The 27,692-nt window shown below is 37.3% G+C and overlaps 3 protein-coding genes across 5 annotated transcripts; 2 read left to right on the plus strand and 1 right to left on the minus strand.

Moving 5' to 3' along the window:
• Nucleotides 1-518: 518 nt before the first annotated feature.
• LOC126705156 (uncharacterized) lies at nt 519-1,533 on the plus strand. Its single transcript, XM_050404093.1, has 2 exons — nt 519-914; nt 997-1,533. The coding sequence occupies exons 1-2, from the start codon at nt 519-521 to the stop codon at nt 1,531-1,533; spliced, it is 933 nt and encodes a 310-aa protein (XP_050260050.1).
• A 10,314-nt stretch (nt 1,534-11,847) lies between these two features.
• On the plus strand, nt 11,848-27,083 carry LOC126705919 (probable amidase At4g34880). Of its 3 annotated transcripts, none has more exons than XM_050405142.1 (6): nt 11,848-12,496; nt 13,695-13,909; nt 15,836-16,072; nt 16,158-16,353; nt 16,910-17,198; nt 26,962-27,083. In XM_050405142.1, exons 1-6 carry the CDS (start codon nt 11,948-11,950, stop codon nt 27,066-27,068), a joined length of 1,593 nt encoding a protein of 530 aa, XP_050261099.1. In that variant the 5' UTR covers nt 11,848-11,947; the 3' UTR covers nt 27,069-27,083. The 3 variants fall into 3 exon arrangements, with proteins under 3 accessions (XP_050261099.1, XP_050261101.1, XP_050261100.1); XM_050405144.1 differs by lacking the exon at nt 26,962-27,083 and adding an exon at nt 17,393-17,689 and having other exon boundaries at nt 11,849-12,496; nt 16,910-17,276; XM_050405143.1 differs by lacking the exon at nt 26,962-27,083 and having other exon boundaries at nt 11,850-12,496; nt 16,910-17,689.
• Nucleotides 22,830-26,262, minus strand: LOC126705920 (valine--tRNA ligase, mitochondrial 1-like). The gene is made up of 4 exons (XM_050405145.1): nt 25,736-26,262; nt 25,563-25,622; nt 24,046-24,102; nt 22,830-23,930 (listed from the first exon to the last, which is right to left on the minus strand). Exons 1-4 carry the CDS (start codon nt 25,736-25,738, stop codon nt 23,739-23,741), a joined length of 312 nt encoding a protein of 103 aa, XP_050261102.1. The 5' UTR covers nt 25,739-26,262; the 3' UTR covers nt 22,830-23,738.
• Nucleotides 27,084-27,692: the final 609 nt, after the last annotated feature.

Consider the following 27,692-nt stretch of genomic DNA (forward strand, 5'->3'; position numbering starts at 1 on the left):
TCAAAGGGGATGTATAGTTTTGCTAGTCGAAGCCCCTTGTTGAAGGTGATCTTTGAGACCCCAAACTCAAATAGAGACTGGAAGAGTCGTTACTTCTTCCTGGAGGGTGACAGATGGATGAACCGTCCAGGGGAGACGGAGTACATGCCCGTTGACACAACCTGGGCAGTGATAAATCAATCGTGTATGCACTCGTCTTAATTTTGTAATGCTTTTCATATCCGTCCATTTTTATGTATATATCTTGATCGTCTTTCTCTGCAGGTAGACGGCGCCCGCAAGTTAGCCTTGAGGAATTTAGTTTCCTTGAAAAGATTTGCAGAAAAACTAAGCCGGAGGAAAGGACCTAGGCTAAGTTGGTGAATCCGAAGACCATACATTGGTACTGTGACGGTCTTGAGCCCACCCAAGAGGCTATTAGATACGACGAGCGAGTTCATAGACGTAAGCCCATCGACTTTACTTTGCCATTCATTTAACTTTACTTAGTTTAATTTCATCCGTCATTATTTGCAGAGATGGAAGACGCAAAAAGGAGAGCTTTAATTAAATCACAAGCCGTCAAGAAGAAGGAATCCGGCGAGGTGGTACCTAAGGGGTCGGCTTCAGCCTCGAAGAGGAAACCGACATCAAAATCTGACCGTCCGTTTAAGCAACCCAAGATCTCTCTTGAACCTGTGGTTGGCTTGATGGCTGAGGGTGCCAAGACCGTCACCCCAGCTAAGCATGGGACGGGAAAAGGTTTCATGACGGCCCCAGACTCTAAACAAGAGAGACCTCCTCCCCTCCTCCGTGACGACTCCAAGTTTGCGTTGGAGAAGTTGTCGTCCATTATTACGGCGGAAGATTATGAGGATCTGGGAAACCACTCGACGGAGGCTATGGGAGAGACGGGCCTCTTTGCTGTTGCTCAGGTGAATTATGTCCGTCAAATATGTTTGTTTCTCTTTTTCGTTGTTTAGTACATTACGTGACGGGCTCTCTTTTTGTTTGTAGTCCTTGGTCATGATGAAGGGATTACTGGACCGGTGTCTCAATCGTGAGAGTACTTTGGACCGGGTGCGTGCAAAGGCGGAACAGGCGGAGGAAGAGCTTGGTCAACTCCATAAATGGAGGTCCAATATGGAGAAGAAGCTGGAGCTTTCTGAGAAGGCAAGGAAAGAGCTGGAGCAGAAGTCGGACGAGGCGTTGACGGTTATAGAGAAGAAGGAGAAGGAGATTAAAGAACTGAAGGAAGAGATCCGTCATGCTAAAGAGGTAGCCGTCAAGGAGTACCGCGACTCAGACTCCTTGTTGAGCGAGTTGGCAGACTCTTTCCTGCAAGGCTTTGATGACTCGCTCCGTCAAGTCAAGAAGGCCTACCCCGAGTTGGATGTGTCAATGATCAAAGTTGACGACCAAGGCCAGACTTCTGCTCTTCCCGTCGCTTCCGAAAATACGGAGGACCTCTTTGGAGACGATACAGCTCAGGACGACAGAGAGTCAACCTTGCCGAAGGATGTTCCGGATGCCGACCCTAAGAAAGTTGATTGAAATTCTGTAATTCTTATATTTTGAGGACAGTTTGTTCCTTTTTGGAGTGGTAGACTTAAATGTGTACTTTAAACATTTATTTCTGTTTTATGTCAGCCTTCATATCGAACAATGTTTTTTCCTTTGATTACGTTTATGCATATTTTCGTTGTTGATTGAGCATTTGCATCCGTGAGGATTTTCCTTTTCCGTCTACTTTTTCCTTACTTCTAATTGGATCCGTCTATTAGGTGGACTTATGGATATACTATCTGTCTGCTTTGTGGTGTTTTACCTTTAGCATGACCGTTCATTTCATGGTTGGCTTTTCTAACCGTTTCGATGATCCGTCCGCTTTGCGGACAGCCCTTTCATCGTCGTGGTTATCCGTCCACTTTGTGGAATTGTATATCACTTTTAAATGTACCGTCCATTTAATGGACTTGTAAAAAATTTTAATGTAGTCGGTGGTCCGTCCACTTCGCGGACACGTTCTTTTATTGTTGTGGCGATCCGTCCATCTTGTGGACTTTATTTTATTTCCGTCCACTTTGCGAATGATCCATCCATCTCGTGGATTGTATGTGGTTATCCTTCTGGGACGATCCGTCGGACTTCATTTTGTATCCGTCCATCTTGTGGATTTCAAGTAATCATCCTTGTAGGATGTTATCATCCCTGTAGGATGGTCCGTCCATTTTATGGACTTTATTTTGTGTCCGTCCATCTTGTGGACTTTAAGTTATCATCCTGTAGGATGTTATCATCCCTTTAGGATGATCCGTCCATCTTGTGGACTTCATTTTATATCCGTCCATCTTGCGGACTTTAAGTTATCATCCCTGTAGGATGTTATCATCCCTGTAGGACGATTCGTCCATCTTGTGGACTTACAGTGATCGTCCTTGTAGGATGATCCGTCCATCTTGTGGACTTTGTTTTGTGTCCGTCCATTTTGTGGACTTAAAGTGATCGTCCCTGTAGGATGATCCGTCCATCTTGTGGACTTCATTTTGTATCCTTCCATCTTGTGGACTTCATTCAGTTTCCGTTAATTTTGTGGACAATTGTAATGACATCCAAGTAGAAGATCAAAATTGTATCTGATTATAGAAATGCGTAAAGGAAAAGTGCCTGCCCCCTTTGGGCTTAAAAAAGGCACGACAAGATTGTAGCAAAAAAAACAGTTAAAAGAAAAACTTATAAAAATCTTAAAAAACAAACTGGTTGCCGTTCGCCGTGTTACTATTACTGGTAGTATTTTCTCAAATGCTCGGCATTCCATGGATGCGGTAGCTTCTCTCCATCTGTTGTCTCCAGGTGGTATGTTCCTTTCCTTTTCCATGACGTGACTCTATAAGGTCCTTCCCAGTTGGGGCCGAGTTTTCCCTGTGTAGGGTCTCTAGTTGCACCCATGACCCTCCTGAGTACGAGGTCTCCTACTTGGAAGTTTCTGTGTCGGACCCGGGAGTTGTAATGTCTGGCCATGCGATCCTGGTATCTAGCGATCCTTTGCTCCGCCGCCGACCTAACCTCATCTATCAGGTCCAGCTGTAGCCTCATAGATTCGTCATTCCTGCTCTCGTCATGGTTGTGAACCCTGTAACTTGTGAGCCCAACTTCTGCTGGGATGACCGCCTCGCTCCCGTATGTCAGTCGGAATGGCGTTTCTCCTATTGGAGTCCTCGTCGTTGTCCTGTATGCCTACAGTATGCTCGGCAATTCTTCGGGCCATATGCTCTTTGCCCCCTCGAGCCGAGTCTTGATAATCTTTAACAGGGATCGGTTCGTGACTTCAACCTGGCCATTAGCCTGAGGATGGGCGGGTGATGAGTAGTGGTTTTTTATTCCTAGCTGTGTACAGAAATCCCGGAAATGGCCGTTGTCGAACTGCCTCCCGTTATCTGAGACAAGAAATCTAGGAATACCAAACCTACATACGATGCACCGCTAGACAAAACTTCTAATGTTCTTTTCTGTAATGGTGGCCAAGGCTTCCGCTTCTACCCATTTTGTGAAGTAGTCAATACCCACTACCAAGAACTTTAGCTGCCTTACGGCCGTTGGGAAAGGTCCTATGATATCTAGTCCCCACTGAGCGAACGGCCATGGAGCCGTTATAGGGGTTAGCTCCTCAGCTGGCTGTCCGATAAAATTGCTGAACCTCTGGCATTTGTCGCAGCTTTTTACGTAAGACTCGGCATCCTTCTGCATGGTTGGCCAGTAATACCCAGCTCGTACCAGTTTGTTCACCAACGACCGTGATCTAGAATGGTTCCCGCATATCCCTTCGTGTTCTTCCCTCATTACGTAGTCTGCCTCTTCAGCCCCTAGGCATCTTAGATAAGGACGGGAGAAACCTCTCTTGTAAAGAATGTCTTTTATTAAGACGAACCTTGCCGCTTGGACTTTTAGCTTTCTTGCTGCCTCCTTCTCTTCTGGCAGTAACCCGTCCTTTAGTATGAAGTTATCTGTGTAGTCCAGTTTCGTTCGGAGCGTATCTCCTGCATGTTGTCGGGGTTTATTAGTGGAAAAATTTGAACAAAAGAAAGTACATTACCCGGTGTCATCATATGTTCTGCTGAAGCGGCTTTGGCTAGCCGATCGGCGAGCTCATTTTCTCCTCTGGGGATTTGGACGACCATCGCTTTTAGTCCGTCGACTCTCGCCCTTATTTGATCAAGATATCTCTTCAACCTTTCCCCCTTGCATTCATAATCTCCGTTTACTTGATTGGTCACGACTTGAGAGTCGCAGTAAACGACTACGCTTTCAGCTCCGGCGGCTTTGGCTAGGTCGAGTCCTGCTGCCACTGCTTCGTATTCCGCTTCATTGTTGGTAGTGGGGAAGTCGAGACGGACCATACATTCAATCTTGTCTCCTTCAGGTGATAGCAATACTATGCTAGCCCCTCCGGCTCGCCGATTGGATGATCCGTCGGTGTATATGCTCCACTGGGGGGATTCTTCTGCCCCCTTGTCTTCGTCACGCGTAAACTCTGCTATGAAGTCGGCTACAGCTTGTCCTTTAATGGCCACACGTGGACGGTACTTGATATTAAACTCACTCAATTCTATTCCCCACAGCGTCAGCCGACCTGCGGCTTCAGGATTACTCAGTGCCCTTCACAAGGGCTTGTCGGTCATTACGTTCACGGTATGGGCTTGAAAGTAGGGGTTGAGCTTGCGAGCCGCCGTGACCAATGCAAAAGCGAGTTTCTCCATAGGCTGGTATCTTTCTTCGGCACCGCGGAGCGCCCGGCTGGCGTAGTATACAGGCTTCTGTGCATTATCCTCTTCTCTAATTAAGGTCGCGCTGACTGCAACAGAGGAGACAGCCAAGTAGAGAAAAAGTTCTTCACCAGGTTGCGAGGGACTCAATAGGGGTGGTGAAGATAGGTATGCTTTTAATTCCTCGAATGCTCGCTGACACTCGTCCGTCCACTCGAAAGACTTCTTTTACTTGCAAAAGAAGGGCAAACACTTGTCTGTGGCTCTCGACACGAATCTATTTAATGCCGCTATCTTGCCGTTAAGGCTTTGTATCTCCTTCACATTTCGCGGGGGGGCCATCTCTATTATGGCTCGGATTTTGTCCGGGTTAGCCTCAATCCCCCTCTGGGATACCATGAATCCTAGGAATTTGCCTGCCGTTACGCCGAATGCGCACTTTCCCGAATTGAGCTTCATGTTGTAGGATCGAAGCGTACCGAATGTTTCCTTAAGATCTTCCAGGTGGTCTTCCTCCTTCCGGCTCTTCACCAGCATGTCATCGACATAGACTTGTACATTCCTCCCGATTTGCTGTGCGAACATCTTGTTCATTAGCCTTTGGTATGTTGCCCCCGCATTCTTCAGGCCGAATGGCATTACTTTGTAACAGAAGAGTCCTTGACTGGTTACGAACGAAGTCTTTTCCTGATCGGCCTCGTGCATGCGGATCTGGTTATAACCCGAGAAAGCGTCCATGAAGCTTAGTAATTAGTGTTGAGCCGTCGAGTCTACTAGGACGTCGACCCTTGAAAGGGGATAGCTATCTTTGGGGCACGCTTTGTTAAGATCGATGAAATCCACGCACATCCGCCACTTGCCGCTCGCTTTCTTCACCATTACCACATTCGCCAGCCAATCGGGATAGTAGACTTCCCTGATGAAGCTTGCCTCTTGGAGTTTGCGGACCTCTTCCGCTATTGCTTGGTCTCGTTCAGGTGCGAACACTCTCTTCTTTTGTCGGACGGGTGGAAATGAGGGCAATACATTCAATTTATGTACCATGACCAAGGGATCGATTCCTGGCATATCGTCATGGCTCCAAGCGAACACATCCTTATTGCTCCTCAAGAAAGCTACGAGCTCTTGACGGATTGCGGGTTTGGCAAGCGTTCCGATCTTGGTTGTTCTGTCCGGATTGGAACTGTTGAGAGTTATCTCCTCTAGCTTCTCTGTGGGTTCTGCCATCGTTCAGTGCTCTTCTATGTTCAAGGCCTGGATTTGGTCTTCCATTTCCATCATAGCTACATAGCATTCTCGTGCGGCAACTTGACTTCTGCGTAGCTCTCCTACCCCATACTCCGTTCGGAACTTGATCATTAGGTGGTAAGTTGATGTTACCGCCTTCCACGAGTTGAGCGTAGGTCATCCAAGAATAGCATTGTAAGCGGACGAGCAATCGACCACCAAGAATGTCACGTCCCTGGTGATTTTTTGGGGGTAATCTCCTACTGTCACCGATAACGTGACCGCGCCCAAAGGGAATACCCTACTCCCTCCGAAACCAACGAGCGTGGCGTTTGTCGGTATTAGCTGTTCCCTGTTAATCCTCATTTGTTGGAACGCCGGATAGTACAAGATATCGGCCGAGCTGCCGTTGTCGACCAACACTCGGTGCATGTTGTAGTCGCCTGCCCGCATGCTGACGACGAGGGCATCGTCGTGTGGATGGTGTAGGCGCCGTGCATCCTCTTCCGAGAACCCGATAATGGGTCCTTCCCTTCTTGCTATCTTTGGCACTGTACCCGCCAACTGGACATTCTGTACCATCCGAAGGTATGTTTTGCGAGCCTTTTTCGACGATTCGGCCGCAGTCGTTCCTCTGATTATCATCCTTATGTCCCCTAATGGGGGTCTTGGTCGCTCGTTTTCTCGGCGGGGGTGTTGTTCTTGCGGGGGTTGATCCGTTCTCTCCTTGCTGACGAACTTCTTCAGCTTCCCTTGTCGGATAAGGGCTTCGATTTGCTGCTTCAAGTCAAAGCAATCGGCCGTGTCGTGACCATGGTCACGGTGGAAGCGGCAATATTTGTCTCTGGACCTTTTGTTGGGATCACTCTTCAGCTTTCCTGGAAACGTCAAGGACCCTTCGTCCTTAATCTGCATTAGGACTTGGTCTATCGGAGCGGTTAACGGGGTGAAATTTGTGAACCTTCCGCCCATGGGTTTTGGACGTCTCTCCTCCCTTCGGTCTCCCATCCTTCCTCTCTTTCGCCCCTGGTCCTGTCGGGGATCCTCTTGTCTGTCTCTTTTCTTGGGTCTATCTTCTCGGGCTAATAGCGCGTCTTCAGCATTCATATATTTGGTGGCCCTGTAAAGCACCTCCGACATGGTCTTTGGGTCGTTTTTGTATAGGGAGAACAAAAACTTACCCCCCTTCAGCCCATTCGTGAATGCTGCTACCAGTATCTTGTCGTCGGCTTCGTCGATCGAGAGCGCTTCCTTATTGAAGCGCGATATGTAGGCCCATAACGTCTCCTCCTCTCGCTGCTTGATATTCATTAAACAAGCCGTGGATTTCCTATACCGATGTCCTCCGATGAAGTGCGTAGTAAATTGAGCACTTAGCTCCTTAAAGGTGCTGATGGAGTTGGGTGCTAGCCGGCTGAACCAAATCCTTGCTGCGCCCTTTAGGGTTGTAGGAAAGACCCTGCACATAATCGCGTCTGCCACTCCCTGAAGGTGCATCAGGGTCTTGAAGGTCTCTAGGTGATCTAGAGGATCCTTGACTCCGTCATAACTATCCATATTTGGCATGCGGAACTTACTCGGCAGGGGGAAGGAGTTGACGGTTGTCGTGAATGGCGAGTCAGTCCGGTTGACAAGGTCGTCAAGATCACTTGACACCCGCCCCTTGAGAGCGTTCATCATTACTTCCATCTGTTCCTTCATCGCCTGCATCTCCGCGATGAAGGGTTGTGGAGCCGTATCCGTCAGGGAAGGGATGCTAGTGTCCCGTCGCACTGGTCTGCTCGGGGCATTACTCTCCTATGGTCCATCCTGATTTCTCCTTTCAGCGCTGGTCCCTTCTTGATTCGCTCCTTGGCTATTGACCGCCGCATTCTTTTGGTTCAGTTGCTCTTCTAGGTCGTGGTTTTGTTTGGTAAGGCGCTCCACGGCTGTGGCGAGCGTCCTGACCTGTTTCTCAAGGGCAGTCGTAGGGGCTTCTTCTTCTTGAACGTCATTAGTGGTTGCCATTGAGCGAGTGAGTACCATGTAACTCTTTTGTCTAGGAAACGATAAAGTGCTACGCGTTTCCCACAGACGACGCCAACTGATGATGCCGAAAATGATCACCAATAGGTCACACCGCACTCGCGACTCAAAGCGAACCTGCACAACAAGAGCAATCGAAAGAAAACCTTTAGAGAGCACCGGTGTGGTGCCGGCCAAACACTCTCCGAAGGTCAAGTTAGAATTCTTCTCACCACTCTAGAGCGCTAGAGAGGGTCAATCAAAACGTACCTTGATTTGCGAAGGTGTTAGGCCTTTTATAGTGGTAGAGAGTTGGCTTTTCTTCTTGATCTCCAAATCTTTTCCATGTGGGACTCTAATACAAATTCTCCTGAGCGTGGTGAGCAAGGATTTCCATTTTCGGATCTTAGGGCTTTTTTAGGCGATAGAGATTTCGGATCATGGGCCCTTACTATGTCTGTCAGCGATGGGCCTTCACAGCGCATGGGATCATCTTTACACAGGCCCAACAGTTCCAATCTGTCAGGCCCATTAAGGTAGGCCCATCAGGCTCTATATTTTATCATCTTCACCATTGATACCACTGCAAGGCTTCCTCCAGTAGGTGAAAAGATGCTAGAAGCACCTTCTCACTAGTGTCTATCTTCTGATAGTGAAAAATTTGTTTAGCCTTGTAAATCCACCCGATTGGGTTCTCCCCATCGAAGCGAGGAAAATCCAAGCGTGAGAATTGGGTCTGTATGCTGCCATGATGTGTGCCATGACTTTGCTATCCAGAACATTCTCCGGTTTCATGATTTTGGTTAGTGGAACTATTGTCTCGACCACTGTTGTTGTTGGGCTCATCGATTTGAATACCTTTTGCCTCCATAGCTCTGGTCATTTTGGCAACGGCAATGGTAAGGGCTTCCAGTCCTTCTTTCACAGTAGTGAATTCCTCTTTTTAAGACTCAAACTATTGTCGAAGAGAATGGGTGCTAACCTCCAAGGCTGATACACAGTTGTCATTGGTGGTTGATCATATATGTGGTGGGTTGGTCAACATTTGGCTCTGATACCAAATGCCGTAGACTGCAATTTGATGGATAACTTAGTCGTATTCGAGGCGACTACCCTCCTAGAAATTATAGGGAGAGAGAGAGATATTTGAGATTAAAATTCTGCTTGCCTCTTATTTCACTTAATACACTTAAATACAAGATGGATTAGAATTCAGATAAAAGAGATAACCCAATCCTATCTAACAGAGTCCTATCGCAAGATAGCTCCTTATCTTAATTCATAATTCAAATAACAATCCTAATTCATAAATTATTTATTTATTATTATTATTATTATTATTATTATTATTATTATTTATGAATCGAAAACCGTAATCATTCATTCATGAAATAACAATTGTCCAAATACAAAGCTTCCAGAATGGGTGGTGGAGATTCTTCCAACCAAACAACCTCATCATCTACCTGTCTTGCATACTTTGCTAATGCATGCGCAGCGGAATTGGCACTCCGCTTAACACAACTAAAAGAAAAAGTTTGTAGAGTCAAAGCCGTACAGCCTATGTCCTCATAAATATGTCCTAGCCTAGAATAATTGACCTTTGATGACATAATGGTCTTCATCACAGTGGCACTGTCCCCTTCTATTATTAGCTCTCTAAACCCAGCATCCATCGCAAATTCAATGGCACATCTGCACGCCAGCACATCAGCTTCTTCGCTGTCCACTACTGAGGTCCCCTTGCTGAGATAGCCGCCATCACTTCCCCTTTGTCATTGCACACTATTGCTCCAAAACCTGAGGTGCTAATCCCTTCAAACATTGCTGCATCAAAATTGAGTTTGTATAGCAGTCCTAATTCATAATTCAAATAACAATTAACAATAATTCAAACAATACTAATCTGGTGCAAATAACAACTAATCTTGAGGCAAGATCCTTATCTTCTTATAATTTTTCTCTCTAGACACTTTCTGCAATTTCACCACTTGACTACACGTGATTCCCATTTGGCTCCACGTGAACTTGAGACATAACACAAACATTGTCTTTTCATCTAGCAATGACAATTCTTCTGCAGCCACAGTCATAAAAGATCAATAGACATTATCAAACCACCGAATTTGGACACATCCCAGAACCCTCTAGCTAAATCAATTAAATTTGCTACCATCACTAGTTGCTAAGCTACCTTATTAGGCCATGGTTTAAACTTTAAAACCCAAATCAAAGTTATCCAAGGGCCCCCACCAAATAGCATAATCCTCAGCATCTTTACTGTTCTTCACCCCATCTATATCCAAGATGCTGATTCTCCTTTTAGCCAATTCGCAATCATGCAATATTTTGCTTTAAGAATTTGAGCAAAAAGCTTATGTGGCCCTGATACCAACAACCAGCCAAATTTGACCAACAAAGCTGACAAAGTTCTTCACAGTATTTAAGAGCAAGGCCTTCGTTGTTTCCATCAGCTTTCGCTCGCCCCCAAAACTTTCTTACTATGGCACCCATTTCATCACATACCATACTCATGCTCATTTAAGAAGTTTATTTTTATCAGTTTCTTGTTAGGTTTAAAAAATAACTAATGCAAAAGTACAATTATTCCGTAAAATAGTAATTAAAGTTTAAAAAGTTGTACATAGGCTGAATTAATTAAACTGAAAGTAAGATGTTTGGAGCGTGAAAACACGGTATATTATAGCCAGGGTCGGAGCTAGATGTAGGTTGAGGGGGGCACTTGCCCCCTGACTCTTAAAATTTTCATGTATATAGTGTGAGTTTAGATAGTACTGAAAAATTGTGAGTTTGGCTTTTTTTTCTTGGGTCCTAAAAACACAATAAGTTTTCAGTTTTCAGCAATAAGCGGTATCCAAACAGACTCATTGTGTTAGTTTGGCTTCAGATTAAAAAGTCAACTTATTTTACTATTCATGAACCTCACTGCACTTTTTGATATCATATATGGATCCCACTGTACTATTTCAACTAATTTTTATCTTTATCTACCCTACTTTTAGTAAAATAAACAGATCCCAAACAATCCGCAATCTTAATTCTTAAGTAGTTACTCACTGGCATAGAGAAAAAACTAGAAAATAACTCCCACTTGGTAAAAAAACAAGTTTTCTCATACATCAAACCGTATCACCTATTCACCTATCTTATTGTTGTTGTAAGTAGCTTTTGTCTTGTCCCAAGTTTGATACCTGTTTCACAATTTTTTTTTCTATTCTATTTTTTTTTTCACCATTTTCACTATTAATGATACTTTTCACAGTATTTTATTATTGAGTTATACAAGAGATACTATAAATTTTACTATTTATAATTACAAATTGGTATGTCACCAATTATAAAAAATAATTTCAAACATTTATTCATTATATATTGTTTAAGTAACACTAATCACATTTTTACCACATAAGTTTTTAAACTTCTTGTTGTAGATTTTGTAGTATGAATTGGTTTTTTTTTTAATTTATTTTAATGATATGAAATATATTTATTTTCTTATAATTATTTATTTATTTTGTTATTATTATCGATTAATATTTTTTAGATCAATTTCACTTTAAATAATATTTTTTAATTTTGCTCCCTTTGAACCAAAACTCTTGTTCCGCCACTGATTATAGCTATAAGTCTAGGAAAAAACATTTTTTGCAACTTTCTTTACAATTAATATAATAATCTGTTGTGACGAGTGTATAATAAATGTAGTGTTAGTACAAAATTTATCTTATGAATCAATCTTACAAGACATATCTTTAATATGTGTGGGTCCTGCTTGTTGTGAAAAAAATGCCTAATGAGAGTCTCATAATATACCTTCCTGTGTTAATGATAAACTAAGTTGAAAATAATGTTACTTCAATCATAACAAATCATTTTAGTCCACGTGAAGAGGTTACTTAAGATAGGAATTCTGAACTCCAAACCGTTCACCTACTGATCAGTTAACTATTTCAATGGCTACCAATTCAAAGCCACAATTTTTTCTCTTCTCATCACTGCTTATTCTTCTACCTATATTATCTTCTGGGTCGCTCAATACTGTTACAGGCCATGGGTTCTCAATAGAAGAAGCAAGTGTACATGACATCCAACTCGCTTTCAAGCAAAACCAACTCACCTCAAGGCAACTCGTTGAGTTCTACCTAAAACAAATACATAGACTCAACCCAATCCTTAAGGGCGTCATAGAGGTGAACCCAGAAGCACTACACCAAGCTGATAAGGCTGACTCCGAGCGCAAATCAAAAGCACCTGGGTCACTCTCTGGGTTACATGGTATTCCCATTCTGCTCAAGGATAATATTGCAACCAAGGATAAGCTGAACACTACGGCTGGCTCTTATGCACTGCTAGGCTCAGTGGTGCCTAGAGATGCTGGAGTGGTGACCAAGCTGAGGAAAGCTGGGGCTATCATCATAGGAAAGGCTAGCTTAAGCGAGTGGTCTCAATTCAGGTCGTTCTATGTACCCAATGGTTGGAGCGGCAGAGGTGGCCAAGGAAAGGTACGTGACTTGCATTGATTCAATGTGTAATACTCAGATTGTATGGATTGTTCAGTCCCTTGTGTGTATTTGGTGAAAAGTGAAGTTACTGTACACCGATCACAAATTGGCACCTAAGAATGTCATGAAATTAGGTGTGATTTAGTGTCTCCATAGAGTTCTTCTTGTTCATTCAGTCTATTAACTTTTACTTCAATTATTAAATTATGCTGTATAGGTTTATTTTTCGTCAATTTAGTCCAATATTAGCAAATGGTGCTGTTTTGATGTTCTTTTTCAAATTGAAATAACTGATAAAATTCTTTTCTTTTCTTTTTTCCTTGAAAACATGAGTTGTGTCATTTGATAAATGGTGTTGTTTGATTAGTATATTATTATTTTTAAATTATAAATGATATTTAAATGGCTTCATTTGTTAACAGACTTGGACGAAAGAACTTGATTTGACTCATTTTTGACAATGCGGCTTATTAAATTGTCAAAAATTAGACCTAAGGACTAATTTGATAATTGAAGTAAATATCAATGTACTCAATTGAATTTTAACCTTAAGGGTGTGTTTGGATAGAACTTATTTTGCTGAAACTGAAAACTGAAAACTGAAAACACTGTAGCAAAATAATTTTTAAATGTGTGAATAGTGCTGTGGGACCCATTTTTAATGAAAAAATTGATAAAAAATAAAATTTGTGGGTCCGTAAACAGTGCACATATGCACTGTTCACTGCAGAAAGTCAGCTTTTGCGGTTACTGTTCAATGAACAGTAACCGCAATACCCAAAACGCGTGAAAACCAAAAAAAAAAAAAAAAAAAAAAAGGAACAAACGCAGACGCAAACGGAAGAAATGTGGATCCAAACATTGCCTAAAAATGAATGTATATTGCACGGTCGATTTGAGCTATGTAAACAGTAGCATGTAGAGTTTTAACTGCAGCTTTTTTTTCCCCTTGTTTGTTATAGTTTTAGGGGTTGTATTAAAAACGTTTGAAATTGTTATAGGAGAAAGAATGTTGAAACACATTTAGAACTTAAATATTCATCCAAAAATATCATATATAATCTGGATCTGGCCAAGTTTTCTTGGTATGTAATCAGAATTGGATGAAATAATTAACCATTATATGAGCATGATAGTTTGTTATAAAAAGAAAGACAGGTACAAGCTGCTAACATCAATGTTTTGTGATGGTGTGCAGAATCCCTATGTTTTATCGGCAGATCCATGTGGGTCAAGTAGTGGATCAGCTATATCAGTGGCTGCAAATTTGGTAGCAGTGTCATTGGGGTCTGAGACAGATGGTTCTATTATTTGCCCATCCAGTTCTAACTCAGTTGTGGGCATTAAACCAACGATTGGTCTCACAAGCCGCTCTGGGGTCGTCCCAATCTCTCCTAGGCAGGACACTATTGGGTAACTTTATTACAATCTTCGATATCAAAATAGATATTTTCTTTGCTTATTGGGGTCATTGCACTGCCACTAATAGTCACTTAAAATAAATATGGAATTTGTGGTTGCTGTAAAAATAAGTCTGTTAGCAAGGAGAAACTAAAATTTTAAAAATTTTCACCCACAAGCTCAATTCCAATTGGTCATATAATTCCAATCTATATAATATTTAAAAGGTGAAAGATAAGGCATAGTATTTATTATTGTTACGTTTATGTTGAGCCATATCGTCATAGCATTTCAATTCATTCGGTCTACTTTAGTCCAGTTTGGTCAATTTCAGTCTATTTAGTCTACTTCAATCCATTCAGTTCACTTCAATTCACTTTGGTCCAGTTAGATCCACTTTGGTATATATCAGTTCATTTGGTCCATTTTAGTCTGCTCGGTCTAATTTAGTCCAATTCAGTCCACTTGGTCCATTTAATCTACTTTGGTCCATTCGGTCCACTCCAACAATGCATTGGAGGAAAGGTTTGTGTAGAAAGATGAGCTGCTTTATTGAAAATTATATCACATTCTCAGCATAATGTTGGTAGATTCTTGATAAAATTCCATTTTTCTTATGTTATTTTTTCTAATATAAATGAAAATTTACTTATATCTACTTGCTTTTTACACTATTCAAAATGAATAGATAACGAACCGTTTGTAAAGAGTACTAGGAACAAATTACAACCACATATTACATTATATACAAAATATCTTTTCTTATATAATAATTGATTGTAAAATGAAATATGTTTCCTTGGAGGAAAAAAAAACTTACAAAATTTAAAACACTTTCAAATAACAAATATAAGTACATTAATTTAGAAATATAATATATTTTATCAATTATACTTTGTTAGAAAATAATCACATTATTTTAAAAATTGTTTGGGATTAATACTGATAATTCTCATCTACTATTTTCATTTTTCACTTAACAAAAAAATAAATCGTCAATTTTTCTCTTGTATCACAAGAGTTTGCAACTAGTAAGGTTAAAAGGTACACTTCTATTTATCTAAGCAACCATAGACAATGCACTAATTGATTTTAAATATTCTTGGGCCTCAACAAAATATTTTAGTTCATAAATATACAAATATATATATAAAAGTTGATTTGTGTGTATACGTGTATATATATATATATATATATTGTACTAATTTTGAAACAGTACATCGGTATGACTAGTACCAATATATTTTATTCTCCTGATCAAACCGAAAGTCTTTGATACAATATATCCGTATTGACGACTTTGATTTGAACTTTAAAGAACACACAATTTGCTTAAGTGCATAATCTAATAGGTATTGTATCAAATAGTCAGCAGCACCAACTATGAGAAATCCACATGTTCACAAGTGATGTGTGAATAATAAAAGTTGGATACCGTAGTCAATTGCTAGATATTGATAAGGGGGCATTGAATACATATGATGAACTACAACTACAACAATTTCAGCAACAAAAAAAAAAGTTACAACTACAACAATGATTAAAGATCCTAGCAAAGCTAGGTTAATAGCTAATGCAAACTTAACAATTTCGCTTGAAGTGAAGGACTCGGCAAACTTTTTCTCTACTCTTAATGTTCCACTCCAGTAAGTCTTGGTTTCGCTCAAGTGAGTTTGAGTTCACTTGCAGCTCTTGACAAGCTTTTGGCCAAACTTTAATCTCATAATTACATTGTGTTTGTCACAGGTAACATATAAAACCTAACGAGTAATATTATGTGTAATTTTGTAAGAAAAAATACTCTATCTTGATTTTTTTGAACTTGATTTTCTTGTATAATAATGTTATTATTGTGTTAACTGTCATCATTATAATTCCCCTCAAGATATGATGATTACCTTAACAAAAAAATCTTTCATTTCATGTTGGATAGAATAGACCTATTTGCAGGACCGTATCAGATGCTGTTTACGTTCTTGATGAGATTGTTGGTCTGGACTACAATGATAAAGCAACCATTAAAGCATCAAAGTACATTCCACATGGTGGCTATAAACAATTTCTTAAGGTTAATGGGCTTAAGGGGAAGCGATTGGGAATAGTGAGAAAACCCTTTTACAATTTCCGCAATGACACCTTAAAAAAAATATTTGCACAGCATCTTGATACACTAAGGTACGTAACATAACATACAAGCTAGAAATTTGCCCTATCTGATGTATTATCCTAACTTGATACATAATTTTCCACAAAATTTCAGGCAAGAAGGTGCAATTTTGGTGGACAATCTTGAAATAGCTAACATTGATGTTATCTTGAATATTGGCACCTCGGAAATGACAGCATTGATAATAGAGTTCAAACAGGCCTTGAACAAATATTTAAAAGAACTGGTGGCTTCCCCAGTGCGTACCTTGGCTGATGCTATAGCCTTCAACAAGAAGTTCGCAGATTTGGTTAGTGTGTTTACATAAATGCTCCATTTTCAATATTTTTAGAGTCACAACTAACAAGATAACAAGTTGTTAATGTCAGTGGTAAAAGCTTATATGAGAATTAATAATAACTTGTCAACTTAACAATTGAGAAAAATGTTGTAGCATTATTTAATAGGGTGAAACTTAGATACAGAACTTTAGGAGTTGTACTTTAGCCCTAAGGTTGAATTGACCAAATGGTGTAAAGATATAAAGTGCTATCATTTTCAATGACAATTAAGTTTAACTATGTACTTTATTGAGCAATGTTACTCCAAAAGGGCAAAACTTAAATAAAGTTCTTATGTGTTATATATTTGGTTCCCTAATTGAATAAAGAAGGTGTTATCTTTTTTAAAACAATTAAATTTAACTATATAATTCACTGAGAACCCAAGTTACAACACCTAATTAAAGAACTGTCTATAAGTTTCATCCTACACAATATATTCTGCTCCCTTCATGTTTTTCATCATTGCCAAAAAAGGCATGGCACATCCTCAAATAATGAAGATTTACTTGCATGGCCATGCAGGAAAAGATCAAGGAATATAAGCAGAACCTCTTTCTAGAAGCTCAAGACACAAATGGGTCTAGTAACAAAGAGAAGACAGCATTAAAAGATATGGCAAGGCTGACGAGAGATGGTTTTGTGAAGTTGATGATAAAGCATAACCTTGATGCATTGGTGACTCCATATTTAGGACCTTATGGTGTTAGTGTTACTTCTGTCCTCGCAATTGGGGGCTTCCCTGGAATTAGTGTCCCTGCAGGATATGATAGTAAAGGTGTGCCATTTGGTATTTGCTTTGGGGGACTAAAAGGTTCAGAGCCAAAGTTAATTGAAATTTCATATGGCTTCGAGCAAGCTACTAAGATTAGGAAGCCTCCTTCATTTAAACCTTGAAGCCTAAACACCTAGCCTCCGTTCAAAGTTCTAGAACTTGCATTGATACTTATGAATCATTAGGTTTGATTATGCTAGTTTGTGGTGATATATAGCCTCCTTCATTTAAACCTTGAAGCCTAAACACCTAGCCTCCGTTCAAAGTTTTAGAACTTGCATTGATTCTTATGAATCATTAGGTTTGATTATGCTAGTTTGTGGTGATATATATATATATATATATATATATCAACTACAGTTTATATATCAACTACAGTACAACTATGGCGACAATGTAATCAAGTTGGGCTAATAATCTTGCTGGCATATATGGACAAAGGGCAAGTACTGTGTATTAAGTTTTGGGAACAAGGCATTATTAAAATGATATTGTCCTAAGTTATGATTAATCTTTATGTTTATCTCAAATTATATTTTGAACGACGTAACCTTTTTTATTATTATTATTATTATTATTATATGAGATAGTTCTATTCTATCCTAATTTTAATGTATATATATGTAAAACTTCCTTCTGGAAGCTTGAACGCTAACTCTTGCTCCCTACACCCTACAAGTACTTATAATTGTAGAGTGATCATCGCGCCAATAGTGCACAGTGATTTAACATAACCTTTTCACCTTGGATACCATGCACAATTAGATCAAATGCATAATGGCTTCAAATCAATGGACCCTAAGATAATCATCTAAGTCATGTCATTGTTAGCAGACAAATAGGGAAAGAGTTCATATTGGTAGCTCTATTAGCCTTCTTGGCAAGAACTTGGCTAGAGATGCCAATCGTTGGTGGAACCAGGTTTTTCCGGCTAGCGCATGGCTATGCCATTGCTCAGACACAATGGTTTGATCTCACCACCGGTGATGCTATAGTTGGCTGCAATGTTACAGTGGTTCACTTTAATAGCCCCTTCTTATTTATTGTCTTCCTGTCATGATCCCTTATATGTGCCACGTCGGTTTAATTTTATGTGTTTAATGTGAGTTGGTAAACTAATTTTAGGTCACAATATTATTTAAGCAACTCCCTAGAACTATGTTGATATGAATTGGCAGGTTTAATTTTATGTGTTTTTTATATGAGTTGAATTATATTGATTTCCCTATAATCAAGCAACTCCATTATTTTTAGAGAAATGATATATCCACAACATTTTCACAATATTTTTACAACAAATTATAAGTGGCAGGTTGTTACTAATTGTTATTGTTGGGGCAAAAAAATAATCTTAGTATTAGGTTCAAATTTAAACTAATAATAACTAACCACCTGTGATTTGTTGTGAAAATATTGTGAACGTAGCATCTCTCTTATTTTTAATATAACTTATGATGCAACAAGTATATGTTTTGTATCTCAATGCATGTTATTATCGTAGGAAAGTACTAACTCTTATTTTGTAATCTACGAGCTTAATTAATGAGTCCTTGACCCCAAAAAAAAAAATTGCAATTTTTATAGCTACAAAAAATTTAAAATAAAATAAAATTTTATGAAATATATATAAAATCTAGTTTCAATTAAATATGCCAATACTTTCAAATAGCAACTTAGAACGAAGTTTCATGTCTAAGCATGTTTCAAAATCTTCTTAATAAAAGACCATTTCACACTTAAAAAAGAAAAAAAAAAAAAAAAAAAAAAGTAATTTGAGAGAAATGTGAGAGATAATCAATATTAAAGAGAACTCTATCTTCTACTTCTCCATGAAAAAGGTTTTGTCATTTTTTTTTTTTTTTTTGAGTTGTATTGCACAAAGCCAAAAACTAATTTAGGCATAGATGCTTTGAAATTGATTTACAACCATAGTGAAAATCATATATCACAATTTCAAATGTTGCAAAATTGCATTCAACTACCGAATGTGGAATTATCAATCATGTCATCTAAGTCTTAAATATATACAGTGTATGATTTTGAATTCCAATTAACAAAACAAAAATGTTTCTTCCTTTAAGTGAATAATGTGAAATTGATCTAACCACCATTTTTCTTACTTCTTTCCACTAGGCAAATGCCGGAATGTATACAATACTTGGGTTTAATCAAATACAATTTGAAGGGTTTTATCGGTTTATTGGTCAAGGCTTAACAGAAGAACTTTATATGTTTCCAAAAATGAAAGATATAAAATCAAGAAATTGAATTTCAATTTTTTGTGGAAACATATCAATTGGTAGAACCGGTGATAAAAGAAAGAGATATTGTATATGAATCACTCACATATTCTTCTAAATGCTAAGCCTCTGCTTATGCAACAGCTTTATACGAAATATAGAAAGAAAAAGAAATGATTCTTCAAGAAAATCAGCCTCCTAAGAGAGAGAGAGAGAGAGAGAGAGAGAGAGATTAAGAGAATTGGGAATTTGTTATCAACTTGCATAACCAACACAGTCCTTTGTGATGTGCATGAACTATATATAATAAAGTATCCTCATATTTACATATTTAGCCTCATTTTTATGTTAATTTGTGACTGATTATAACCTATCTTTGTTTTATAGGTCATAAAGGTTTTACATGCTAGTGGACTTTATTTGAGACAAAATGACAGATTCTAATTCAGGTGGGCTGAACCCAAATCAGACTTGAAGACCTACAAGATGTGAACAAAGCTTAATCAGAAGTGGAAGACAAAGAAAAGAAAGAAGTTATTGACGTGGCCATACTAGAGCAATTTACAATAAAGTTGAATGCTTAGGCTTGGGCCAATTGGCAAGCCAACTTAAATCCGGCCCGGTGTGAATTAAAAGAAGAATAAAGCAAAGAAAGGGTTGAGGCATAAAAAAATACGAAGCCCACTAAGTATTTAACTTGGATCTGTTGAGATGGCTAGTAATGCAATGGGCCAATGGTTTTGAACGATATTTTATTTGAAAGTCTAATAGCATACTTGTTAGTGGGCCTTCACCGAAACACTAAAAACTAATAAGTGAGCTGTAGTCTGTAGAGGCTACTAGGGCTTCTATGATAGGACTGTTCCTATTTTTTCTCCATTATATTTGTCTAGTTTGATGTTTAGTATTCTATTTTTGTATTTTACTTCAATTATCATGAGTAGTTAAATTTTCAATTGGGGTTGAGGATGAAACCTTGTTAGAGATTATCAGTAGTATTTATGTGATTTAATTTTTTCCATAATAGTTGTTCTTTAATAATTTAAATTTTTTTTTCGTCATATCAATTGACTAAGATAGAATTCTAGATACGAGTTCAATCATGTTTTTCTCATGATTTAGGATTTATCTTAATTAATTGAATGCTTGGTTTATTATTTCTTGATTTTAAAATTGGATATCTCTAATGATTTATTTGGTTACAAATACAATTGATGATTTAATTTTATACTTAGGAAGCGAAGAAGAGCATACTTTAGATTTTTAAAACATGCTTTTAAATAAGAATATTTTTCATGATAGCAAGATTGATTTTTAGATTATCATGTAGTGAGTTGGGAAAAATTAATGATCATATATATATATATATATATATATATGCTGATATGAATTAACAAGACGGATTCCAACACCTTAATTCGTTTCTCTTGATTGTTTAACCTCTTTACTGTTTTATATTATATCTTTTTGCTTAGTTTATTTAATTTCAAAACAAAATTTTTTTATCAAACTAGATTATGATTAATTTGGTTAAGATTTGATTAATTTTCTTATGTTTATTCAAGCCTCTATGAGTTTGACCTCATTTTTGTCAAATTATACTTCAGTACAGTTCGTATACTTATGAGTACTTTAAAATTTCACAACACTTTGACTCGACCTTTATACACTAACTTCCAATAACTAACTCTAGTTGTCACTTAACTAACTAACTGGTAGGAATCTTCAACATACAATACTCACCCCTACTCTCAGTACGTCACATATAGTCTCTAACCTTTGATCACAAACACGTTAGACTCCTAACATTACCCTCCCATCAAAACATCTTGCCCACAAGATGTGGATATTGTTGTCGAAGAGTGAATAAGTCCTTCTAAGTAGCATCATCAGGAGAATTGCTTTGCCACTGAATAAGGAGTTAAGTGATAGTTCTACGCCTTAAACGATGAGATCTGGTCTGCAATACAGCTACAGGTTCATGTGATAAAATAGCCTGAGAATCACAAAAGGTAAGGTGGAAATAGGAACAGTTTGCAATCCCAATTTAGCTTTCAGACATGAGACATGGAAGACAGGATGGATGGCTGGACCAGCATGGAGAGCTAGTTTGTAAGCAACTTCACCAATTTTCTAAATTATCCGGAGAGGCCCAAAGATACGAGGGGATAGCTTTTGGGAAGCTCTAAAAGCCACGTGCTGTTGTTTATTTGGCTGTAATCTCATATATACCCAATCACCTACTTGAAACACCCTCTCAGCCCTGTGTTTGTCACACTATTGCTTCATTCTAGCCTGGCCAGCCACTAAATTATGCTTCAACAAGGTTAAAACCTTCTGCCTAGACCTCAAGACTGAATCCACAGCAGCCACCTGAGTAGTACCAGGTATGAAATCCTAACACTAAATTATATGTTTCTTCAGGATTAATTTGGAAAAACAGTAGAGATATGCAAGAACAAACAATTTTTATTGGAAACATACATTTTTTTTTTTTATCAAACTTTAGTTTCCTCCGTAATTTCAATTGATAAAATAACAATTAAGGGTAAAAACAAATATATGGTATATCTCCCATTATTGTTAAAAAATAAATACATTATGAATAAATCTTATAACAATATCAATTAGTTGTTTGTATAATACTCCTCATTTAATTGTTTAAATGATGTGAAGTGACACAAAATTGTCATTCACATATTACATAAGAATTTTTCTCATTATGTATATTGTATTTTTTAACATTAGGTGAGTATGAACTTTATTCTCTACCCTTTTTAATTATTCTTAGTGTCCGTTTGGAATAACTTGTTTTGAGCACTTTTAGTAAGGTTTTTAATAAACTGTAATTTCTACCTTTTTCAGTCAAAATAGTAAACTGTAGTTAGGGAAAAAAATGTGTTGAACTGAAATAAATTAGGGAAAATAAGTTGGCTAATAATTCATGATAAACATAAACTTGGAGAAAAAGAAAATTATGGGTGAGCAAGGCCTAATCAAAAATCGATTAATTCAAAACATAGGAATGGAGAGAAAATATATATTTTACTTTTTAAAGGGATTATAATTGGAGATATCATTTTTTTTAGTACATAAATTCATATAAAAATGGGAAAATACCTTGCCTTGAGCTTGAGTGCAATATATTAAATGATTTGTTTATGAAATTGGAAATAACAAATTAGGTTTACACGAAAATCTATAAATTGATCACTAATCCACCTTCAATATCTTCTATATAATAGTTCTCAATAATACACATACATATATATCTATATATATATATATATATATAAACTAAAGAGCAATGACAAGAAGTAATGTAATTAAAGAAACCGATTAAGAACAGAAATTATGAGTACACAACCAGGTAATGTAATTAAAATATAAACTTGTTTCTACATTTCTTTTACATGTTGCACAACACGCTTCATACATTTCTTTTACATTTGTACAGTTCTACTTATGAGAATTCTCAAGATTATAATGCATTCATTTTTTTTATAGGTAAGATTATAATGCATTTATCAAACGGATAAATTCTCAAGATTTAGGTTTTTACATACATACATAACCAATTCATACTTCCTAGGAGTTAAACAGAGAGTTAATACCAAAAACTCAAATGGCCAGAATGTATGGGCAAACTTAACTGGTCATAACTCAAATCCTAATAAACTAATAGACAATGAATTGAGTAAAATTTTACAAGAGATGGTTGTTTTCCAACAAAACTTCTTGTTAGACACAGGCAGAAAACAAATCATAGGAACTATTCCTCAGTCTCATCCACATTAGTTACTATTCTCATCTCCGCTATTCAAATCCCTCCAATTTACAGCCTCATCCTACATTGCAACCAAAATCCTAGGAGCTGGGCTTCAATTCGTCATTGTCATAATTGCATCACTACTTGAGATTTTCTTTGTATCCCAGTCAGTTGCAAAAATATACTAGCCCTTATCAATAGTTTGGCTTGCTTCTCAGAAAATTTTAACCATATTCTTCAATATTCTAGAGATGTTAAAAACCACCCAAGATGCACATGAAAGTTGTTTTCAAATCTAACTCACACCAAAGTCACTATTTGTTTCTTTTCAAAATTTCCTTTGTGATAGGAAAACAAAAAACATTACAAATGAAAATGTTCTTATAATTCCAGAAATTTTTTAAAGAATTCCAGAAAGAAACTCAGGATAACAAATGGGGGTTTGGAGCTCTTCACATCTGCAACAAAGAACCCAGATTTCGCCCACCATGCATACCACCTAGATTAGCAAAATCAAGGATGAAAATAGTACAAAAGTTTCAATTATGATCAATTTCATACAGGAAGAGATTAAAAGAAAAACAACACATTCGATTTCTCAACTGCAGTAGGACTGTACTGCTTTGCCATTTTACTAGACAGTCTTTTCTTCTTGCCAAAAGGTGTTTCAGGGTCAAGAAAGTCCTCAGAATTCTCTTCCTTCCCCCCACGCTTCACCATTTTCTTTTCACTCTTTTTTCTATTAGTTGATGTTTGTTGCACCTAAAAAAAATGGAACACACTAATCATTATACACAATCCTCATTTGCATCAATAATTCATTAAAGCAAGTCATGCAAATATATAATCCACTCTACAAAAAATATGTTCTTGTTACCTGCAGTTTAGCAGCTTTCTCTAAAGCCTTTTGCTTTTTCAATTCCTTCTCCCTTGCCTGCCAGAAAATTATGCATTCAATTTGACCAATAATTATCTTTAAAAAAGGTTAAAAGTTATTCCCACAGAGAAAATAACTTTCAAGAATAAAATGCAATGTTTTACTGCAATACTTTCTATCCAGAGAGAAAATAATTGAAGTAAAGAAAAGTTACTATTACAAAAATATAATAAGAAAATGAAAGTAAGAAAACATAATATATACCATACTAGGGTTAAAGATATTAGGTTTATAAGTAAATTATGCGTAATGGTCCAAGAGATCTAATTATGTTGTAAGCTCAAGTAAACCTAACCCTAGCCTTTATACATACCATACTTGGGTTCACTATAATCTAGAAAGCATAAACACTTCATTTGGAGTGCTGTACCCATGTCAAATCCGTGTCCTACCCACCGTGTCATATTATATTTTTTCAAAAATTGCTTATGTCTCACCTGTACCCATATCCATGTCCATGCTTCCTAAATTGGAATGCACAATTGAGAATACAATAAAAATATATCTGCTGAACATAAGCTATAAGGTCAACCCACAGATTTGAGCTCACTATGACCCAATAGATGATTTCAAATGAACAAGTTAAAGTCCCACATCTTCAACGGTACGCTGATTCCTCTCTCTCTCTCTCTCTCTCTCTCTCTCTCTCACATTAAGCATAAGGGGGTCAAATTCCAAACACTCAAACATTATATATATATATATATATATATATCATCACACATCCAACGTTTTCAATTCAAACAAATGGAACCAAAATTACAAGGCAAGTAAACAAATACATCACAATCAGCAACTCACTTAGGAAGCACAAACATTTCATTTGAGATGCCATACACGTGTCCTACCAATGCCCAAGCTTCCTAGCAACTCACTCTAATAGAAAACAAACTACACACACTCATGTGCGGGTTGGGTTCAAGTTACCTTTGTTGTACTTGTACACCACTTTATAACTTTTTAAATAATCAATATTTCAAAAATCCCACAGTTAAATTACATATTCTCTTTATTTTTAAGACGTTTCATGTGAATCAAATGCTATTTATATTATTCCGTCTACAATTTTAAATACAAAAAAAATTTAAATTTAAACAATGATATAGCTATTAATCTCAAACCATCTTGAAATTTAGCAAGCGTTTACAGTATGAGAAAAAAAAAAAATCTATCCAACTGTGGATTTTTTAAAATTCACATTTAATAAAAAGAAAAAACATTGAGTGTTGTAAATAACTTGAACTCAACCACACACACACATATATATATATATATATATATATATTAACAATAAATCAAATACATCACAATCAGCAACTCACACTCAGAGAAAACAAACTACACGTATATAAATTAGCAGTTTGTCAAACGCAATACAGTCACTATCAGCAAACTATACATATACAAATGCATGGTAATATTGCGAATAAAAACCACAACTAAATAAAAATAAAAACCTTCTCTATTTTCTTCTTCTTCTTCTCGTCTTCAATTTCCTGATTCTTCTCCGAAAGTACCTGAGAATGATAGAAACAAAAGGTGAGGTTGCATTTTTTTCCAAACATAGAATTCAGAATCATCAAACACAAACAGTCATAGTGACTCCGCATTCGCGAATTGAAAATTTTACCATTTTGTTATTTGTATTTGACAAATATCAGACATGCGATTGTGTACGCCTTGCTCACAGCCTTTCACAAACCCGCCTGCTTCTGCGTCCATTTCTTTCTTTCTTTCTTTTCTATCTTCTCCACTCTTCAGTTCTGTTTATATATATATATATATATATATATATATATATACACACTCTCACATGCATTTTTTAAAAAGAGACGGTAGTGCACATATAACGCACGTAGTAAAGTGCACAGAATGGTACATGTCACTTATGTGGCAATGCCACATGGTTTAATTACAGCCATGTCACTTCCCCACCCAAATAATTAAAGCCATTTCATTATCTCATTCTCTATATTGGATAAATCTTAAATGCTAGTATATTGTTAGTTTGTTTCTTGCTGCTACATGTGAGAAAAATTGTAATTTCAATAATAAGTTTAAATTAAAAATCAATAACAATTTACCCTAAAATTTATTATGAACATTACACTCCCTTTCGTTAAATCATTAGACCAAATTTGACTGGACATTCCATCTGAAAAAAAAAAAAAAAAATTGACTGGACATGTCATTAGTCTCAACCTGCAGTTAGGTGCGGTTCCACGTTAAAGCAAAAAAATAATTATTATGGTCACGTTTGGTTTGATTAAAAAAGTCAACTTATTTTGCTCTTTAACTTTTTTTTTATTATTTATGAGTTTTATTATACTTTTTTATACTATTCATTAATTTATTGTACTATTTTAACTAATTTTTACTTTTATCTATCGTACTTTCAGTAAAAAAAAAAAAAAAAAAATTAATTTCAATTAAATAAATTAGTCCAAAATGAACACTAGATATAATATTTTACATTGTTACTCCTAAAAAAAATTTGTAACCACATTCAATTTTTTTAAACACAAAATAATTAACTAATCTAATTTAAAAATATTATGTTTTGTGTTTGTCTCTCTGTCTCTTTATCTCTGTCAGACTATCAACAAAAGTCTCAAAAGTCTCGAACACCAAATAGTATTATAACTTTATTACAAATCACAACTCACTTCTCAGTTCTCACTATCTCAGACACTCTCAGCAGATGCAAAAACAAATAACACAGAGACTCCCTAACAAATAACACAGGTGTTAGTGTTACTTCTGCCCTTGCAATTGTGGGCTTCTCTAGAATTAGTGTCCCTGCAAGATATGATAGTAAAAGGGTTTCAATCGGTATTTGCTCTGGGAGACTAAAAGGTTCAGAGCCAAAGTTGATTGAAATTGCATATGGCTTCGAGCAAGCTACTAAGATTAGGAAGCCTCCTTCATTTGAACCCAGTGATGAAGCCAAAAACAGCCGTTAGTCGATGACCTCGTCTAAGCTTGGATGAGGTAATGTTCCTTGCAAAGATGAAAGAAAAAGACACCGGAGTGGCGTAAGCTAATGGTTCTCCGATGATTAAGTCAATAGGATCAATATCTCTCAGATAATCAGAATATAATTTTGTCTATTTGAATTTGTGTACCTTTCTCCTGATACTTGGTGGCTTATCTATAGCCCTAGTACAACTATTAGGATGCTCATTATGAGTGTAATTGATGGCAGCCTCTTAATGTGGCTGTTTTGAGTAACTTTGTTTAAGCTTAAATGGAGGCTTAACTAGTTTATGGCTGGCCTTTTTTACCATTGGAGCTCGTTGGTTACAAAACCATTTATAAGTGTGCCGTTAATGCTATGTAGTCATCTTCTCATGGATGGTCTTGTGGATTGGATGCTCATCATCTGTATGGACACGAGCATGTAGATTTTTATTTTTTATTTTTTATTTTATTTTTATGAAAGCATGTAGATTTAATATTTGTCCATTGCATCAACGAGCATGTAATTTTAGTATTGTCACCTGTTATGGTTGGTAACTTGGTAGACTTATTTTTTGTTTGAGCTGTTTCTTATTTTTATTTAGGTTGGTAACTTGGTAGACATGTTT

The sequence above is a fragment of the Quercus robur genome, chromosome 11, assembly GCF_932294415.1.
Source record: "Quercus robur chromosome 11, dhQueRobu3.1, whole genome shotgun sequence".
Taxonomy (NCBI): Eukaryota; Viridiplantae; Streptophyta; class Magnoliopsida; order Fagales; family Fagaceae; genus Quercus; species Quercus robur.

Bases quoted from the DNA above. Each gene is read 5' to 3' on its own strand.
- LOC126705156 (XM_050404093.1), top strand. From the start codon at position 519: ATGGAAGACGCAAAAAGGAGAGCTTTAATTAAATCACAAGCCGTCAAG. The intron at 915-996 runs GTGAATTATGTC...TTTTGTTTGTAG, and splicing joins GCCTCTTTGCTGTTGCTCAG to TCCTTGGTCATGATGAAGGG.
- LOC126705920 (XM_050405145.1), bottom strand. The intron at 24,103-25,562 runs GTTTTTATTTTT...ATTTTCTGGCAG, and splicing joins AGAAGAAGAAAATAGAGAAG to GCAAGGGAGAAGGAATTGAA. The intron at 23,931-24,045 runs GTAACAAGAACA...CATTTTTTTTAG, and splicing joins AGAAAGCTGCTAAACTGCAG to GTGCAACAAACATCAACTAA.
- LOC126705919 (XM_050405142.1), top strand. From the start codon at position 11,948: ATGGCTACCAATTCAAAGCCACAATTTTTTCTCTTCTCATCACTGCTT. The intron at 13,910-15,835 runs GTAACTTTATTA...TGGATAGAATAG, and splicing joins CCTAGGCAGGACACTATTGG to ACCTATTTGCAGGACCGTAT. The intron at 16,354-16,909 runs GTTAGTGTGTTT...ATGGCCATGCAG, and splicing joins ACAAGAAGTTCGCAGATTTG to GAAAAGATCAAGGAATATAA.